This window comes from Sorghum bicolor, chromosome 10 (genome assembly GCF_000003195.3).
Source record: "Sorghum bicolor cultivar BTx623 chromosome 10, Sorghum_bicolor_NCBIv3, whole genome shotgun sequence".
Classification (NCBI taxonomy): Eukaryota; Viridiplantae; Streptophyta; class Magnoliopsida; order Poales; family Poaceae; genus Sorghum; species Sorghum bicolor.
In genome coordinates, this window is record NC_012879.2 from 53113259 (window position 1) to 53132861 (window position 19603).

The following is a 19603-nucleotide window of genomic DNA, read 5'->3' on the forward strand; positions in this document are numbered from 1 at the left end:
TACCCACCTCCTATATGTTGTTTTCAAGTGGTTTCCCCTCCACCACCCAGCTTATCCCGTCTATCTTGATTGTTGCGTTTTAGAAAGTTCTAAGAGCAACTCCAAGAACTTAGCAAATGACTCTTTATTCAAGTTTTTTGACAATAAGAAAAAACACCCATCCAACCAATGGTATTCTTGACGCTAAACGATTAGTCATCCTCTGTTTTGACGTTTAGATGACAACTAGACAATTTAACAATTTGCACTATAGTAGTAAATATACATATAAAATTATAACTTTTATACAAATGTTTAAGTGTAATTTGAGATATGAACACATTTACACAACTAGACTTAGACAATACACAATTATACATACAAGCATATATATGGTCATATATACATCGTTTAAATAACACCAAATTTTCACCTGCACATGCGTAAGCCCAATTTTGCCCACCCAAAAATTTGTCTAGCACCCAAATAGCCAAAATCCATGGTTTCTTGCCTAAATTGTTGTTTAAAGGATTGCTATTTTGACGTTTACACCTATTTAGTCATGTTTAATCCACTTTAAACTATTTTTTTTTACCGTTTAGACGTGTCTAGTGTTTAATTTAGTGACTAGGGTCTAAAGTGTATGTGAACCTATCGTTTAGCATTTAAATGTGTGTAGATGGCCATTTAGATGAAAACTATCTCCAACAACTTGGTAAACACAACTCCTTAAAATAAGAAGTTGCTAAATCTCCCCTCCAAGGCTCCAACTCGTACCTTTCTATGCTCGATATATCCGGCCGACTTCTGCATTTTCTCCCATCGCCTGCTCCATCACGCCCCCATTCCTTGTTAATTTTAGCATGAGTTGTGGTCTTCTCGACGAACCTGCCACTAGGTCTTGACTCCTACTATCGCCGCCCCTTAAAGATCATAGAAAATATACAAGTTTCTAGACTAACAAGGTGAATGGTGAGAATGATGGCCTGTCTTTTGATAGATTGATAATCCAACCTAAGGTGTTCCCTTCTCATGTTGTTGCCTATCTGCTGGTCTATGGTTTCGTGTTGGCATGGGGGTGGCATCTGTTGCTTGGGCTAGAGCCGACAACAGGGAGGGGATGAGGCGATCGGTAATGCCTGCTCACGCAAGATGGAGTGATAGGGGCGTCGTGCGAACCTGGAATTGCTACACAAAATGTCTTGTTTTTTTGTTTTAGAAAGTTCTTGTAGGAAAGTATTGGAGAGCGGGATAAGAGCATCTCCCAGCGTTTCTAAAACCCAAGCAAGATTGAAAAAACTGCTCTCCAACATAGCCCATACTCACCCCGCCAAATATCTCCTAACGTGAACCCTCACTCAGCGCCGATGATCCTACCAAGATAGCCCATACTCACCCCCGCCGAAGGAAACTAGATCAAACACAATAATCGACATTAGAGTATCAAATTTTGCTTTTCTCACAACAATATAAAAAAGACCATGTAGTAAAGCTGTCATCAAACAACACAGAATAATACACAGTATGCAAACAATAGAATCATAATAAAAAGATTTTTTCGGATATAAAGGTAGGGCTTTGGTAAAACGTTAAAAATAATTAATGTTGTAAAAGTACTTGCTATAATCGTTCCAAGTGATTTTTAAGGGTGTACCGGGAGTGTATGTCGTGCTTGCCAATAAAAATGATATGTCGTATAGAGAGATTTGGTGAAATTGAAGTTTTTTTGAACGAATGCTGAAATTGAAGATTAGTTTTGACACTGCTATGTTGTGCTAGCCAAAAAAAAGGCATGTCCTAGAGGTCGGGTACATGCAAGATAGGTGCTTTTACGTACATTCCTGTGTCAAAAAAGGAAACATAATGTTGCTCGATGTGTGAAGAGAGAAAGAATATGAAGAAATAAACCAATGGATGGTACTAGTTCGTTACCAATGGATGGCACCAATGGATGGACGAGAGAAATAACTAAGTAAAGAGCGAGATGGGTGGATGGAGGTCTAGAAGCATGCGAGCTCCTTGAGGCAGCCTGTGGCGCTGCCCTTGGCGTTTTGGCATACGGCCATGGTCTTGTTGTTTTTGCCACTGTATTCGACCTTGACGTTATCCATGGTGACGCCAGTGCAGGGGATCTTGTCGGAGCAGAGCAGGCTGACGGCCTCGGGGCTGGCGGAGGTGCCGGTGACGTTCTTGAAGGAGACGTCCTTGACGGTGACCTTGGAGGCGCCGCTGGCGGTGCAGATTTTGTTAGGGCAGTACTTCATGTCGATGATAATGGGGTTCGACGAGTCCTCCATCTTGATGTTCTCATAGTGGATCTTGGAGGCGGTGAGCACGGAGGCGGCGTCCTCGTACGCCTTGATCCGGAGGCCGTTGCTCGTCTTCTTCAGCGTACAGTCCTTCACGTTGATGTCCGTGACGTCCTTCTCGTCCTTGTACCGCCCCAGGCTGCCGATGCTGATGCCATGGCCGGGGCCGCATGTGACGCCGGTGATGTTCACCTTGGTTGTCCCGGGGCCGATGGAGATGCAGTCGTCGCCGACGCCGATGACGGTGTTCTCGATGGTGACCCCGGACGAGTCGCCCATGTGGATGCCGTCCGTGTTGGGGCTGTCCCCGGGCGCCGTGACCGTCACATCCTTAATCAACATGTCCTTGCACTGGAACACGTTCATGTGGAAGAACTTGGCGTTTAGCAGCGTGATCCCGGACACCTCCCCGTTGTTCACGTAGTCCAGCACCAGCGAGTTGGGCAGGATCTTGCAGTCGTACTTCTTGGCGCACGAGTTCTTGCTCCACACGGCGGGGCCCTGCCCGTCGAGCTTCCCCTTGCCGGTGATCACCAGGTTGTCCACACGCAGGATCTCGATCCAGTTACCCTTGTACTGGCTCAGGTCCGTGGTCGCCAGCAGATTGCCGTCCACCTGGATGGTCACGTCGCCCTTGCACGGGCCGGTGAAGTTGAGTGGTCCGACGAGGTAGTCGCCCTTAGGGATGAGGATCGTCTGCTTCCCGGTGCCGCCGCACGCCGACGTCCATGCCTCCTGCACAGCCTTCGTGCTGTCCTTCTTGCCGTCGCCGGAGGCGCCCAACTTGCTGATGTCGAACGACCCGCCAGGCCCGGACGCCGCTTTCGCATCGCCGTCCTTGGCAGGAGCGTCCTTCCCAGCATGCGCGGCGCAGACGAACGCCAGGAGGAAGAAGGCTCTCATCGCATTGCCTGTGCACGCCATTTTTATTTGTCGTGGATGATTTGTGTCACTCGTTGCCTAGGCACTTGGAACTATTTATACCTCAGTGCTGCTACAAGGATCCATCTGCTATGTTTATGGCATGGTCACCTTTGTCTCTGCTATCTTTAGAGCTGCAGGCTTCCCGTCCTCAAGTTCTTCATGCACTGTTTGGACCCTTCAAGTGGAACAATTGCACCGTGGAGAGCGTAAATAAACTCAACAACAAAATAAAGGACGAGTAATGCCAATATTTAAACTCTATACTTACAGTATACTATTTTTTCAATACCAAGTATCTACTCTACGCATTATTGGGTCCTGTTACATGCCTTGGTTGACCCAACCCCCACAGCAGCATATATATAATTATTGAAATAGTTATTGTTAGTGATGTGCTCAAAAAAACAATCAATCATATCCGGAAAATAACTATATGCAGCCTATGTAATATGTCTTTTGTGTTTTTCATCTCCAGAAAATAACCATCTACGCAGAAAACCAGCTAAGCTTGTTTCTAAAACCCGGCTAGGCCATTTTCTCCTTCTTTGCTGGAAACAGGCAACTTGTGACATGCCGAGTCTCTTCCTTCTCGCTTGTAGGGGATTGATATACTCATTATCTTGACATGCTTTGTCGTCAACTGAGTGTTGTTTGGCTATAATTAATTTGAAGTTCATAAATGACGCGCTAGTAGCCACATAAGAGCATCTCCAATGGTTTGTCATTTGCATTTGCTATCCTTGTTTATTTGGCAAAAACTACAAATTTGATTCTCCAATGGTTTGCTAAAGGAGTTGCCAAATTTTGAGGAGTTGCTATCTAGAGGCGCTCCACGCGCAAATTTGCGCGCACTCTGTGACTTGCCATCGCGCGACAAAGCCCACGCCGCCCCTTCTCCCGCGCTACCTCAGAATTTTCCGGACTCCTTCCCACGCGTCTCCAAATCTCCTTGCTCGTCATATAAATCGCCGTGCCGTTCGGTCTCCCTCGTCGATGAGATTGAGTCTCTCGCATCGCTGAACAGATCGAGTTCGTCGCGGCGTCGGTCAGTCCCTCGTGCCGTGGTGGTCATTGCCGCCCCGTCCTCTTGCCTCTGTCATTCGCGCGGCCGTCCTCCGTCGTCGTCCGTGCGGTCTCCGTCCGTCGTCGTCCGCGCGGTCTCCATTCATCGTCCGCGCGGCGTCGGTCCGTCCGTCCTATGACGATGAATGGAGACAGCGCGGACGACGACGGACGGAGACCGCACGGACGACGACGGAGGACGGCCGCGCGAATGACAGAGGCAAGAGGACGGGGCGGCAATGACCACCACGGCACGAGGGACTGACCGACGCCGCGACGAACTCGATCTGTTCAGCGATGCGAGAGACTCAATCTCATCGACGAGGGAGACCGAACGGCACGGCGATTTATATGACGAGCAAGGAGATTTGGAGACGCGTGGGAAGGAGTCCGGAAAATTCTGAGGTAGCGCGGGAGAAGGGGCGGCGTGGGCTTTGTCGCGCGATGGCAAGTCACAGAGTGCGCGCAAATTTGCGCGTGGAGCGCCTCTAGATAGCAACTCCTCAAAATTTGGCAACTCCTTTAGCAAACCATTGGAGAATCAAATTTGTAGTTTTTGCCAAATAAACAAGGATAGCAAATGCAAATGACAAACCATTGGAGATGCTCTTATGTGGCTACTAGCGCGTCATTTATGAACTTCAAATTAATTATAGCCAAACAACACTCAGTTGACGACAAAGCATGTCAAGATAATGAGTATATCAATCCCCTACAAGCGAGAAGGAAGAGACTCGGCATGTCACAAGTTGCCTGTTTCCAGCAAAGAAGGAGAAAATGGCCTAGCCGGGTTTTAGAAACAAGCTTAGCTGGTTTTCTGCGTAGATGGTTATTTTCTGGAGATGAAAAACACAAAAGACATATTACATAGGCTGCATATAGTTATTTTCCGGATATGATTGATTGTTTTTTTGAGCACATCACTAACAATAACTATTTCAATAATTATATATATGCTGCTGTGGGGGTTGGGTCAACCAAGGCATGTAACAGGACCCAATAATGCGTAGAGTAGATACTTGGTATTGAAAAAATAGTATACTGTAAGTATAGAGTTTAAATATTGGCATTACTCGTCCTTTATTTTGTTGTTGAGTTTATTTACGCTCTCCACGGTGCAATTGTTCCACTTGAAGGGTCCAAACAGTGCATGAAGAACTTGAGGACGGGAAGCCTGCAGCTCTAAAGATAGCAGAGACAAAGGTGACCATGCCATAAACATAGCAGATGGATCCTTGTAGCAGCACTGAGGTATAAATAGTTCCAAGTGCCTAGGCAACGAGTGACACAAATCATCCACGACAAATAAAAATGGCGTGCACAGGCAATGCGATGAGAGCCTTCTTCCTCCTGGCGTTCGTCTGCGCCGCGCATGCTGGGAAGGACGCTCCTGCCAAGGACGGCGATGCGAAAGCGGCGTCCGGGCCTGGCGGGTCGTTCGACATCAGCAAGTTGGGCGCCTCCGGCGACGGCAAGAAGGACAGCACGAAGGCTGTGCAGGAGGCATGGACGTCGGCGTGCGGCGGCACCGGGAAGCAGACGATCCTCATCCCTAAGGGCGACTACCTCGTCGGACCACTCAACTTCACCGGCCCGTGCAAGGGCGACGTGACCATCCAGGTGGACGGCAATCTGCTGGCGACCACGGACCTGAGCCAGTACAAGGGTAACTGGATCGAGATCCTGCGTGTGGACAACCTGGTGATCACCGGCAAGGGGAAGCTCGACGGGCAGGGCCCCGCCGTGTGGAGCAAGAACTCGTGCGCCAAGAAGTACGACTGCAAGATCCTGCCCAACTCGCTGGTGCTGGACTACGTGAACAACGGGGAGGTGTCCGGGATCACGCTGCTAAACGCCAAGTTCTTCCACATGAACGTGTTCCAGTGCAAGGACATGTTGATTAAGGATGTGACGGTCACGGCGCCCGGGGACAGCCCCAACACGGACGGCATCCACATGGGCGACTCGTCCGGGGTCACCATCGAGAACACCGTCATCGGCGTCGGCGACGACTGCATCTCCATCGGCCCCGGGACAACCAAGGTGAACATCACCGGCGTCACATGCGGCCCCGGCCATGGCATCAGCATCGGCAGCCTGGGGCGGTACAAGGACGAGAAGGACGTCACGGACATCAACGTGAAGGACTGTACGCTGAAGAAGACGAGCAACGGCCTCCGGATCAAGGCGTACGAGGACGCCGCCTCCGTGCTCACCGCCTCCAAGATCCACTATGAGAACATCAAGATGGAGGACTCGTCGAACCCCATTATCATCGACATGAAGTACTGCCCTAACAAAATCTGCACCGCCAGCGGCGCCTCCAAGGTCACCGTCAAGGACGTCTCCTTCAAGAACGTCACCGGCACCTCCGCCAGCCCCGAGGCCGTCAGCCTGCTCTGCTCCGACAAGATCCCCTGCACTGGCGTCACCATGGATAACGTCAAGGTCGAATACAGTGGCAAAAACAACAAGACCATGGCCGTATGCCAAAACGCCAAGGGCAGCGCCACAGGCTGCCTCAAGGAGCTCGCATGCTTCTAGACCTCCATCCACCCATCTCGCTCTTTACTTAGTTATTTCTCTCGTCCATCCATTGGTGCCATCCATTGGTAACGAACTAGTACCATCCATTGGTTTATTTCTTCATATTCTTTCTCTCTTCACACATCGAGCAACATTATGTTTCCTTTTTTGACACAGGAATGTACGTAAAAGCACCTATCTTGCATGTACCCGACCTCTAGGACATGCCTTTTTTTTGGCTAGCACAACATAGCAGTGTCAAAACTAATCTTCAATTTCAGCATTCGTTCAAAAAAACTTCAATTTCACCAAATCTCTCTATACGACATATCATTTTTATTGGCAAGCACGACATACACTCCCGACACGTCCTTAAAAATCACTTGGAACAATTATAGCAAGTGAACAAAATGAATAGGGAGCTCTCTTTTTGTCTTTCTCCAGTAATTTTTAATAACAGGCTTAACACTCGTAATTCTAGCTGGAGAGGCAAACCGACAATAGTTATATATATATACATGTTCCCTATATATATATATATATACCCATAAAATCCCTCTTTTCCAATACAAACATTTTTTGAAACTCAAATGTTTAAACATTAATTATTTTTGACGTTTTACCAAAGCCCTACCTTTATATCCGAAAAAAACTTTTTATTATGATTCTATTGTTTGCATATTGTGTATTATTCTATGTTGTTTGATGACAACTAGCTTTACTACATGGTATTTTTTATACCATTGTGAGAAAAGCAAAATTTGATACTCTATTGTCGAATATTTTTATCTGATCTGGTTTTCTTCAGTGGGGGTGAGTATGGGCTATCTTGGTAGGATCTTAGAGCAACTCCAACCATTATGCAAATGGACTTGGCATTTACCAAAATGCATAAAACTCCAAAAAAAACCCCTCCAATCGTTATGCATTTGGACTATGCATTTTACATAGCTATGCATTTGGAGGGGGAAACTTGGCATATATGCCAAAGGAGTCCCGCTATGCAAATAGAGATCACGGGATTCTCGGTTCCACCTCGCGGGCTTTTTTCTTCCCTTCGCGCGGTTTCCCTTCACGCCGCCACCACTTCACGCGATAGGAGAAGCATCGCGCGTCCTCCTTCGCCAGCTTCACGCGCGCGTTTCTGGACCTGATGGAGATCGTTACTGGAGCCAAGGGGCGAACCTATACGACGATGAACTGATGACCAACAAACGACGAACTGGTACGGTGAACGACTGAACGGGAGATCGGTACTGCGATCGGTACGACGAATAGCGCAGCTCACTATCGGTACTACGCGGCTGTTTGGCGCGGGAATTGGTGAACGGGAGACGACGGCGGGCTGTTTGGCGCGGGATCGATTGGCCGCGCAGGAAGGAGTGCCGCGAAACAAAATTTCCAGGAAAAAAAAAGATGATGGACTTGGCATTTTGCATAACGGTTGGAGATCACCCGATTTTAGTCTTGCCATTTTTATTTGGGGGTTTGCAATTTGCCTAAAATGCATAACTTCAAATGCATAATGGTTGGAGATGCTCTTAGATGCCAAGTAAGGGTTCATGTTAGGAGATATTCGGTGGGGTGAGTATGGGATATGTTAGAGAGCAGTTTTTTCAATCTTGCTACAAAATCTAGATTGGGCGTGGGTTTTATTAACTCTTGGAGATGCTCTTATGCCACTCTCCAATACATTCCTATATGAACTTCCTAAAAACAAAAATACCCATATATTGTTTTGTGTACCAATTCTAGGTCCGCACAACATCCCTATCAGGCTATCACTCCATCTTGCGTGAGCAGGCATTGTCGACCGCCCATCAATGCAAGCACCACCGTCCCTCCCTGACGTCGGCCCCAACAAAGGCAACAGATGCCACCCCCAGGCCAGCAGGCAGCCGCAGACCAGTAGACAGAAAGCAGCATGTGAAGGAAGCACCATAGGTTGGATTATCAATCTATCAAAAAAGACAGGTCATCATACTCACCATTCACCTTGTCAGTCTAGGAATTTGTATTCTCCATGATCTTTTAAGGGGCGACAACAGTAGGAGTCAAGATGTCGTAAAGAACATCACAACTCATGCCAAAATTAACATGGAATGGGGGCATTACAGAGTGAGTGATGGGAGAAAATGCAGAACTCGGGCAGATATACCGGGCACAAAAATTTACAAGTTGGAGGAGAAATTTAGCAACTTCTTATTTTAAGGAGTTATTTTACCAAGTTGTTGGAGGCAATTTTCGTCTAAACATGGCCATCTACACACATTTAAACGCAAAATAATGGGTTCACGTATACTTTAGGCCCTAGTCACATAATTAAACACTAGAAACATCTAAATGATAAAAAACAGTTTAAAATGGATTAATCATGGCTATACAAGTGTGTAAACACTAAAATAGCAATCCTTTAAACAACAGTTTAGGCGATAGACCATGAATTTTGGCCGTTTGGGTGCTAGACGAATATTTAAGTGGGCAAAATTGGGCCTGCGCATGTGGGGGTGAAAATTTGGTGTGATTTAAACGATGTCTATGGTCATATGTATGCCTATATGTGGGGGTGAAAATTTTGTGTGATTTAAATGATGTCTATATGACCATATGTATGTCTATATGTATAATTGTGTATTGTCTGTCTAGTTGTGTAAATATGTTCATATCTCAAATTGCACTTAAACATTTGTATACAAATTATAATTTTATTGCTAAACGGAGGATGACTAACAGTTTAGTGTCTAGAATAGCACTAGTTGGATGGGTTTTTTTTCTTTCTTTTGTCTAGAAACTTAAACAAAGAGTCATTTGCTAAGTTCTTGGAGTTGCTCTTAGAGCATCTCCAAGAGTTCCCTAATTTTTTCTCCTAAAAACTCTATGTTTTCCAACTTCTAAAAAAATATTGGGAACAAAAAAAAAAGAACTTCATTTCCAACAGTATTCTAAAAATCACTTCCAATAAATCAAATATTGACCCCACGACTTTTTACAACAATCTTCTTTTTTCCCCGCACGATGTCGTAGCTCGTGCGAAACCTTCTCGCCGCCGCCGCCGCGACTTCCCAGCCAACCGCTGCTGCACCTCCCAGCAGGCAGTCAGGCAGCAGACGCCCGGTCTGTAGCATTGCAGTACAGGCAATCAGGCAGCGCACCGCGGGCGGCGCCAACACCGTCGAAGGGTGCGATGTCAGCGGCGTCGGTGTCGAGGTTGTACAGAAAGGACGCCGGGGCCATGTGGATGCCGCGCTTGCCGTGGCAACGGGCAGCGACGGGACGCGCTGGGGTTGCAGGTGGTGTTTGCCCAGATGTCCTCGTCGTCCTTCATGTCTATGGCCGCGATCCCCCTTCTCACTCGGTCACTCGTTGGTGCAAAGGAGGCCATAGCAGGAAACTGCACTGTGCGAAGGAGGAGAATCGCCTAGGGAACCTCAATTTGCGCGAGGCCTGTCCGCGTAAAGTTACGCGCATCGAGAGGTTTTTTTCCCAAGTCCTAAAAGATTAGGAGGAGATATTATGAATTGTTGGAGAGGAATTTTTCTCCATCTTTCTAAAAAACAAGGATTAGGATAATGTTTAGGGAACTCTTGGAGATGCTCTTAACTTTCTAAAAATAGAGAGTCATGTACCGTTGCGAGAAAAGCAAATTTTAATACTCTATTGTCAAATTTTTTGTTTGATCTGATTTTCCTCGGCGGTGGTGAGTTGGGGTAGCTCATGTGGTATGGGCTATCTGGCAGGATTGCCAACGTCGAGTGAGGGTTCATGTTAGGAGATATTCACCTCAGTCATATATAGACCAGTTCATTTGACATCTGACCAACTATGTTTCTGTATGGGAAGACGTAGTCTGACATCCCATTAAGTGAAAGTCACAGTAACTACCAATGGGACAAAGTTACAATTGGTTACCAGGAGAAGACACTGTACCGTTCTTGGGTGTTCTTCCATGGTCCGGTCGACATGGATGTTGTGTGATCTTCCACGATTTTAGTGTCATGTGCATTATTTAAACTATGTGTAATTTTTAAAAATTATAAGACCATGGGTAGTGTTGTATGGCTGCCTAAGGTTATTTCATTTGGATACAAGACCTTGGTAAGCCTATCTCCGCCAAGGCTCAAGGTTATTTCTTATTTGGGACATCACCTTTAAAATCTTATTTAACTCTTGTTTTGGAAAACTTCCCCTTTTGAAATCACCTTTCATGCAAAACATTTGTTTTGGAAAACCTTCTTTCGAGTTTTGCTCTCCTTGATTTTGAATCTTCTTTGACACAACTTTTTGCTCAAAATCCTCCTTTCAAAAACCAACAGTCTACCTCCCATGCATTTTTTCGCCCTAATTATTTTGAAACCTAAGATCCCTTCTTATTAACCTACTAAAACTATAATTTAGCAGGAATAAGTGGAGGCAAGTCAAGGATAAGGGAACTGATTGAAGAACATGCCTGGAGCACCATTGTGATACAACCCAGATTACTTTTCTTTATTTGCTAATGAGTGTTCATCAATAGAGAGAGAGATCCTACATGAACCTTACTCAGTACAGATTTAGGGATGCAAACACATTGGCACAATATGGGGATTTGTTGTGGTGTTCTAGGAAAATAAATCCATGATCATGAAGTGAAAAGCATGTGCTAACAAAATCAAATCAAAAGTACAAAACTATCTCGATTAACTTATCGAAATCTAGAGCATGATGTTTTTAAGTCATTGATGTATATAGATGGGCTGGCTTTTCACAGATATGGTTATTCAAGGGTACTGATATGAGTTTATGCGGGTCCTTCTACTCCATAAACTTTTGAAGGGAATCTTTTTAAAAAACAAAAGTAAAGAATTTGTAGGCGTAACCAATTTCCTTTCCTTGCTTATCTTGGGCCTGCTCTTCTAGCTTACCAGCTTACATGCTTGCTGCCCTAACAACAGCCAAAAGTCTACCCATAAACCACACTATGTTAGGGCTTGTTGAGTATTTTATGTACTCAACCCACACTATGTTGGGATTTTAGGAATGAAGTTGTTCGAGTATATACATGAAAAAAGATGACGGAGTGTATGCAAGGATGGGGCCGCACGAGCATACACAAGGATGAAACCATAGTAGCGCGCACAAGAAGGATATAGGGCAGAGGTTGGGGTACCCTCTGGATGTTAATAGGATACTCATACCAACAAGTTGCAACTTCTTTTTCGGAAACCCATCTCTAAAGAACTCTTAGCCTAGAGAAATTTAGGGATGGGTGACCGACCAAAAAGTTCTTCTCGGTGCGCACGAGTGAGGACAAGAAGCTGCCACATGTAAGCAGGCCCGGCCTCGTGGAGGCGGGACATTACAGAATGGTATGAGAGCTAACTCTCGCAGTTTCACGAGCGCGTGTATCGCAGTTACGCAGGCATGGTGCGCATGGCTGGTGTGTACCCGGAGTGATCACACAACATGACATATGTGCTGGCACTGGACACACGGATGTGGCCAGGGGACGTTCCTGGCTTGGAGTTGACCAATGAGGACGTTGATTTCTTAAGGGGGTGAGGATATAACATCCAGGCCTAGCGCTTAATAGGATTAATAGGATACTCATACCAACAAGTTGCAACTTCTTTTTTGGAAGCTTATCTCCAAAGAACTCTAAAGTTAAGCATGCTTTGCCTAGAGAAATTTAGAGATGAGTGACTGATCGGAAAGTTCTTTCCGGGTGCTCACGAGTGAGGACAAAGTGTGTAGAAAAAACTGGTGTTAGTATGTGAGAATAGTCTATGTCCAGGGTGCGCATGAGTGAGGACAGTGTGCAGAAAAGACTGATGTTAGTCTGTGAAAGTAGTCTATGTTCTAGACAAGCTGCCGGATATAAACAAACCCAACCTCGTATAGGCAAGACGTTACACTCCGACTTCGGGGAAGCTAGTCTAGCCAGTGATGATGTTCCTCACTCCTAGCAAGAGCGCCACCCAGGGCTCAAACTTGGGACCTCCCTCTCAGGAGTTTGGTCACTTGACCATCCCGGCTGAGCACCCTTCCCGCGCGCAAGAAGGATGATGCAAGAGTGCCTACAAAGATGAAGATACATGAAGGATCATAATGATGAGGTTAACACTGTTTCAAAAAAAAACACTTTGTCTATATGAATGGAATCACAATGTTAGGACGTAGGACCGCTGTAGTTGAACTCTCATGTTTGATAAAGGCTTATGACCCAAGCTATGTATAGAAGTTCCCTTGTAACATATTTTTGTGTTACATCAATAAGGAGTATGATCTTTAATATTACCCTATATATTTATTAGCAGTGATACATAATGCTTAGTGGATCGACCTCCCCTAGTTGGATTGGTTTGGTTCATGCGGTACCTACTTGGACGAACCGTTATATATCAGACTTAGTTGTGACGCGAGACAATTCAGCCATGAAACAAGGTAAACGTTGGTGCTCACGGCAAGAGCAGCTACCAGGCCCTATAACAAACAAGCAATATACAACTGCGCGGTCCCAAGAACAACAGGCCGTAAAAAACATGCTCGGAGCAATGCGTGTTTGCCAATTCCGTGCATGCACGATGCGTGTACTGTTGGCTAGCTTTAATTCGACCAGTTCTTCCAGATCGAGCTGACGGCGTACCCACAGCCAAGCCATGCCACTGCGCTTCGCCGCCGCTCTGCTTCTTCTCCTGGCCACGGCGGCGTCGTCGTGGTGGTTCGCAGAGGTCGCCGCTGCCGGCCGCGTCTTCAACGTCTCGGACTTCGGCGCCGTCGCCGACGGGCGCACGGACGATTCCGAGGCTTTCCTGCGGGCGTGGACCAAGGCGTGCGCGACGCCGGGGAGAGCCGCCGTCGTCGTCCCCAGGGGCGACTACCTGCTGCACCCGCTGGTGTTCCGGGGCCCGTGCAAGGGCTACATGGAGGTCCACGTCGCCGGCGTCCTCCGCGCGCCGCCGGGACTCGCCGCCTTCCGTGGCTGCCGCGAGTGGGTCCACTTCTCCAGCATCGACGGGCTGCTCGTCACCGGCGGCGGCACCTTCGATGGCCGCGGCGCCACGGCGTGGCCGCTCAATCAGTGCCCTCAGAAACGCGACTGCAAGCTTCTCCCCACCGTAAGTTCTTCAGGGGTTCTCTAGGTTATAGTATATCACAGCAAGCAAAGCATCCTGCACGTCTGTCTTCTGTTGGCCGTCCGATCGAAAATCCAACGGTCTTGCGTTCTGATTATTTGTTTCCCCTGGTTCATCGTCGTCGTCGTCATCAGTCCATCAAGCTGGGGCTGGTGAGGAACGCGACGATCACGGGGGTGACGTCGCTGGACAGCAAGTTCTTCCACGTCACGGTGGTGGGCAGCCACGACGTGGCGATCCACCGCGTGAGCATCCGGGCGCCGCGGAGCAGCCCCAACACGGACGGCGTGCACATCCAGGGCTCCTCCAACGTGCGCGTCACGGACTCGGCCGTGGCCACCGGCGACGACTGCGTCTCCGTCGGCCCGGGCGCCTCCGACGTGGTGGTGTCCGGGGTGTCGTGCGGCCCCGGGCACGGCATCAGCGTCGGCAGCCTCGGCAGGTACCCCGGCGAGGAGGACGTCCGCCGGCTGCGCGTGGCCAACTGCACCCTCGCCGGCACCTCCAACGGCGTGCGCATCAAGACGTGGCGCGGCGGCACCTGGCCCACCGCCGTCACCGGCCTCGTCTTCGAGGACATCGTCATGAGGAAGGTCCACAACCCCATCATCATCGACCAGGAGTACTGCCCCTACGCCTCCTGCCGCGAATCGGTCCGTCGGTCGATGCAATCGAACTGCTGGATATATGGATTATTCATATGCATCACAAAACGCTCATCTCTCGATCGCGTTTTCGATCGCCGGCGTGCGTGCAGGAGCAGCGGCCGTCGGCGGTGAGGATAAGCGACGTCAAGTTCCGGAACATCCGGGGCGAGTCGGCGACCAAGGTCGCCGTCAAGCTGTCGTGCAGCGAGGCGAGCCCGTGCCGGGAGCTGGAGCTCAGGGACATCGACCTGCGCTACGTCAAGCGCGGGGTGGCGACGCAGTCACGGTGCGCGCACGTCGCCGGCGGTGTGGTCGGCGGCACGCTGGTCCCTCCCTCTTGCATATGAAGTGTACCAGTGATGGATCGGACAGCTGAAAAGGGGAACTGTACTTTTTGCTTGCTTACTACTAGATGTGAATTGAAAATCATTAGTGAAAGAATGACATAGGAGCACATCATCAGAGCTGTAATTGTAGGTTCTAATCGAGTTTTGTAAATTTTCTGATGTAGTAATGCCCTTGGAAATTAGCATACGGTCTTCTTGAGATGATGAAGAAGACAAACTGCAGATTTCAGTCACTGAGATCGATGAGATCTGTGGTCTCCTGACTCCATGGAAGCCAGTGCTTGGCTAGTGGTTCTCAACTCACGACCTGGCGACGAGTCAAGTGTCAGTGACGGGTGTTGAGGACTCGAGTCGTCAGCTGTTGACTGCACTTGGATCTCACCCTCCAGGCTGAGGATGTGCTCAAAGTAGGAATGAGGCCAAAATCCTGAAATTTGTAATTAGCACAACTTGTTATCGACGATCCTGTAAAAAAAAAGGATGATAGATCTAACATTGTAGTACTAGTGATCAGGAACAGTAATAGGTATTGTACTAGTCTGGTTTATGCAACTACGCATGATTTCAGATACCTTGTTCACCAGATGGTGGTGGGAAGAACTGCAGATAGCAGAAGGAAGCAACCACCAATCCTGCAGATGCAGAGTCGTTACTACCAGAGCGACACTGTGATGACAAAAAAAGAGCTGCAGACACAAGAAACGACAGCGACTGGACCGACGTACCGAGAACTCCGGCGGTGAACACGTCCTGCCAGTGGTGCCAGTAGTCGTCGACCCTGGACACGGCGACCATCGCGGCGAGCAGCAGCGGCAGGGCGACGATGCAGAGCTTGGCGACGTGCCCTCGCCGGTCGAACGCCCTGATCTTGCCGGCCAGGTACCAGGACAGGAATCCCAGCCCGGCGAACGACCCTGCGGGAGTACAGTGCTCAGTGGCGGCGGCGGCCGGCGGCAAGCAAGCAAGCAAGCAGATGAAATGAAAATGGCTTCTGTGGAGTAACTAAGTTACATGAGGTGTGGCCGCTTGGGAAGCTCTTGTACCCTTCTTTGACCACCGCCGGGTCTCCATGGCAGATGGCTGCTCGAGTCACGTTGTGGTACTCCTGGATGGAGATTGGAGAAGAGAAGACAACTAACTCATCATGTTTACATACTGAGCCGGCTTTTGCTACATCTGAATGAAGCATGCAGCTGCAGTGCAGAGTGCATAAGACTGATCAGGAATGGAACGAACGAACAGAGACAGGGTGAACTCACCGGCAGACCGTCAGGAAAGCATCGCCAGAAGAAGTTGGGGCGCGGCCGGCCGACGCCGTCCTTGATGGCGTCGGTCAGGACGGCGGTTATAAGCACGGAGAAGAGAAGGCCGAGAATGGCGTGGTGCAGGTCGTACGCGTTCCTCCTCCTCACGTATATCCCGGCGATGATGGCCACCGGCACAACGACGGCGACCACCTGCGTGTCGATCGACGAACGGAAGGCTCAGTCGTCAGTCCTGTCCAGGAGCTATAGGTAGGTAGGTACTCGTCGAGACGGGCACGCACCGGCACGGCCCAGACGGGCACGGTGTTGTCCTTGAGAGGGTACCGGAGGCCCGGCATCATGTCTGCGCCGACGAACCGGTGGAAAGGTTCGATGAAGTTGAGCGCGCCGTCGACGGCCACGAGGAAGATCAGCACTACCCAGTCCAGGAGGTGCGGCCTCGCCACTCTGGTTCCGTGGCTCTTGAGGTAGACCTGCGGACGAGCGGTGGCCGTCGCCGGCGGCGGTGGAGGCATCTTCTCCTCTCCTGGGTTAACCGCAGGGTTGGGTTCATGTCAAGCCATGGATAATGAAGCTGTGAAAGAGAGATTATTGCAAGTGCAGAGGACAAACACTAGACGACTTCTGCCTCCCCCGGCGGCCAGCGGCGGCGGCACCGGGCACCGCAGCTGCTGGTATACGATGCGCGCTCGTAGTCGTAGGTAGGCGGGGAGATGGAGGTTGCCAATGCCAAGCGGCAGGGGCAGACAAGATCGCTTCGATTCGGGGGCGGCAACGGGTACGGCCACGGGTTCATGACACGAGAATCTCTCTGCAGCTTGTTCGTCGTCCGTCAGGCGAAGGGCGAAGGCGCACGGCGGATGCTTTCTTTGCATGTGCCATCAAACTCGGAGTCGACCAAACTTGGTGGTGCTCTCTGACAAATGCGCGTGATGCTCTTGCTGCTAGTGTTTTCTGTTTCGTTTTCTTGATGTTTGTTGTTCCCATGCTCGATACTTTTTTCCTTTGAAAGAAAAAAAAAATCGATGCGCACCGGCTTCAAAGTTGAAAGCACAAGCATTGAAAACCTGCTCCCGGTTGACAACACGTGGACGGCCAATCCAGCGCTGCAAAGCTCCACTAGTGTTGAAGGGCGGGGTATAGCCCAATTCTAGTGTTCTTCGCCGAGGCCAGTGACTTGTAAAATATTTTGCCACCTAGTGTGCCTCTTTTTTTTCGAGCTTAACAGGAGGGGTTGCCCCCTACTGAACTTTAAGCTTAACTTGAGCTATTCACGTTTGAAGGTGGCTTTATAGGCGGCTACTTAATGCTGCAATCCTCTAGAGATATTATCATTCCTAGCAGACCAAATAGCCCAGAACATACATACTCCCTTCGTATCTGAATTAGAGGACGTTTAGGATATAAGTGTGATTACCAAGGAGTCATTAATTAGAGGGTATTTTTCCTTCTTTGCCCTTATTAAATAGAGCTGTGGATGAATACTAGATGTGAAAAAAATTGAGTCCAATTGGCTACTGTAGTGAGGAGTTAGTCCCAGACATCAAGGTCGTCGCGGGGTCGATCTCTCGTGCCCACAGTTTTTTTTATACGGATTCGGAAACAAATTTTTTCAGCATTTGCATGGCGCGTCTGGGCGCGTTTTTTTGCAGCATTTTTTCCCTTGCGCGCTTGAGCATGCCTAGCTGACGCTTGAGTACCTGTACACTGCTTGTGGCTATTTAACACACCTCCTTGCTTCTGCAGACAATGTCATTTCTCTTCTCCACACTCCTCTCACTACGGGAGGCACTGGCTTCCCCTAGTGCCAAATGCACTCGGGAAAGGCCCAGATGCACTCGGGAAAGGCCCAGATGCACTCGGAGAAGACTGCCCGGGGTATCTCTTCACGGGAAAGACGCCTTCCCCAAGAGCCAAAAATCTTGCACTCGGGAAAAGGCTTTTCCGAGAGCTGTGCTAGCACTCGGGGAAGAATTGACGCCGTTGGTGACCAGCCGACGTCGTTTCCTTCTTTTCTTAAAAAAAAATTCTTCCCCGAGTGCAACACTCGAGGAAGAAACCCTCTTCCCCAAGAGCCGCAGCTCAGGCACTCGAGGAAGACACCCTCTTCCCCGAGAGCCGCAGCCCAGGCACTCGGGGAAGACACCATCTTCCCCGAGTGCTGCAGCCCATACACTTGGGGAAGCCACTCTGAAAATCTTTTTTTTTGCTTTTCCATGTGAATATATATATATATATATATATATATATATATATATATATATATATATATATATATATATATATATATATATATATATATATAAACCACAAATCAACAGTAATATATCACAAACCACATTTATATATCACAAACGACCAAATTTGTATGAAATCCACAATATATTACAAATCACGCGTTCAAAAGTACACATTATTCCAAGTTCACAAGTTCAATACATAAAAACGACTCAGAAGGCGGCTCACGGCGACGGTCCAGTGTGTGATGCCGCGAGGGTTGGGACGCCCCAGCTTGCGATGCCAGTGATGGTCTGTAACAACATGAAATAGATCAGAATAAATTAAACTGTGACTCTGAAGAAGGGGAAAATTAAAGGGTGCATATGCGCGTTGATCGCTGATGGGCAGATTTTAGGCTGCTAATGGAAAGGCACAAGAGAAACAGAGCATAACAAGATTTTGCAGCCAAAAGTGTCTCTGAAATTGCATATACATGCATCGATTAAAAGCTCATGCCTTTGAGGGATATTGCATAATGCATCAAAAGCTCAAAACTCATAATTATTACCTCTTTGCTCTGGGTAATGGCGCTGCCTGCAAGCCGTGTCTTCCTAAGCTTATCGATGTATGAATAGTCCTATCGCAGACATGGTGTGTACATAATCATCAGATGCTTAGTAACATGCTTGGGAGAAGAGAGAAGGTTAAGTGTCACGACAGCTTTAAACGGAAACAAATCAAATGGATGACTCCACACAACAATGAACAATAATCAACATCATCTTTTGGCAATTGAGTAGAAGATGCAATATAACTCATCCAATTCATTAGTCATCTATATATGTTGAGATGTATATTCTTCTATATTGATATATATTTTGAGATATATATACAGGCATACATACAGCTTCAAACAGAAGATCAATTGTAACCGGAGGGAAAGGCCCCGTAAAATTTTTATTTCAGGAAAGCAAATTAAGTTGCAATAATATGCAAAGCTGTGCAGGGGTAGGCAAGCACTATCCTCATAACTGTGTGATAGTAACAATTATTCTTTGTTTCTACTTGGATGGATGTAGGTCAGAATTATTATCTGAATTCTGAAGGCAATGCCATGTGTGTTTTTTTAAACACGTGTGCTACTATTCTTTTAGTCCTGTTTTGCGATACATATGTATGTCTGCACTTCATCTAGTACTGTACTGTCTCGTT

General features: G+C 48.1%; 4 protein-coding genes across 5 annotated transcripts; 2 read left to right on the top strand and 2 right to left on the bottom strand.

Annotated features, from left to right (window-relative positions):
- On the bottom strand, nt 1701-3233 carry LOC8067640 (exopolygalacturonase). The gene has a single exon (XM_002438624.2). It carries the CDS (start codon nt 3210-3212, stop codon nt 1980-1982), a length of 1233 nt encoding a protein of 410 aa, XP_002438669.2. The 5' UTR covers nt 3213-3233; the 3' UTR covers nt 1701-1979.
- On the top strand, nt 5565-7097 carry LOC8067641 (exopolygalacturonase). Its single transcript, XM_002437230.2, has one exon. It carries the CDS (start codon nt 5586-5588, stop codon nt 6816-6818), a length of 1233 nt encoding a protein of 410 aa, XP_002437275.1. The 5' UTR covers nt 5565-5585; the 3' UTR covers nt 6819-7097.
- LOC8082439 (exopolygalacturonase) lies at nt 13216-15034 on the top strand. Its single transcript, XM_002437231.2, has 3 exons — nt 13216-13894; nt 14047-14565; nt 14670-15034. The coding sequence occupies exons 1-3, from the start codon at nt 13436-13438 to the stop codon at nt 14904-14906; spliced, it is 1215 nt and encodes a 404-aa protein (XP_002437276.1). The 5' UTR covers nt 13216-13435; the 3' UTR covers nt 14907-15034.
- LOC8082440 (lipid phosphate phosphatase 2) lies at nt 14923-17104 on the bottom strand. 2 transcript variants are annotated; one of them, XM_021449130.1, is made up of 7 exons: nt 16784-17104; nt 16453-16697; nt 16166-16363; nt 15918-16011; nt 15632-15820; nt 15479-15538; nt 14923-15333 (listed from the first exon to the last, which is right to left on the bottom strand). In XM_021449130.1, the coding sequence occupies exons 2-7, from the start codon at nt 16684-16686 to the stop codon at nt 15137-15139; spliced, it is 972 nt and encodes a 323-aa protein (XP_021304805.1). In that variant the 5' UTR covers nt 16687-16697; nt 16784-17104; the 3' UTR covers nt 14923-15136. The 2 variants fall into 2 exon arrangements, with proteins under 2 accessions (XP_021304805.1, XP_002438670.1); XM_002438625.2 differs by lacking the exon at nt 16784-17104 and having other exon boundaries at nt 16453-16777.

Excerpts from the sequence above, each read along its gene's own strand:
- LOC8067640 (XM_002438624.2), bottom strand. The coding sequence starts at position 3,212 with ATGGCGTGCACAGGCAATGCGATGAGAGCCTTCTTCCTCCTGGCGTTC.
- LOC8082440 (XM_021449130.1), bottom strand. The coding sequence starts at position 16,686 with ATGCCTCCACCGCCGCCGGCGACGGCCACCGCTCGTCCGCAGGTCTAC. Across the intron at positions 15,539-15,631 it reads GTTCACCGCCGGAGTTCTCG|GATTGGTGGTTGCTTCCTTC; the intron begins GTACGTCGGTCC and ends CTGCATCTGCAG. Across the intron at positions 15,334-15,478 it reads ACCACCATCTGGTGAACAAG|GATTTTGGCCTCATTCCTAC; the intron begins GTATCTGAAATC and ends TACAAATTTCAG.
- LOC8082439 (XM_002437231.2), top strand. The coding sequence starts at position 13,436 with ATGCCACTGCGCTTCGCCGCCGCTCTGCTTCTTCTCCTGGCCACGGCG. Across the intron at positions 13,895-14,046 it reads ACTGCAAGCTTCTCCCCACC|TCCATCAAGCTGGGGCTGGT; the intron begins GTAAGTTCTTCA and ends CGTCGTCATCAG. Across the intron at positions 14,566-14,669 it reads ACGCCTCCTGCCGCGAATCG|GAGCAGCGGCCGTCGGCGGT; the intron begins GTCCGTCGGTCG and ends GCGTGCGTGCAG.
- LOC8067641 (XM_002437230.2), top strand. The coding sequence starts at position 5,586 with ATGGCGTGCACAGGCAATGCGATGAGAGCCTTCTTCCTCCTGGCGTTC.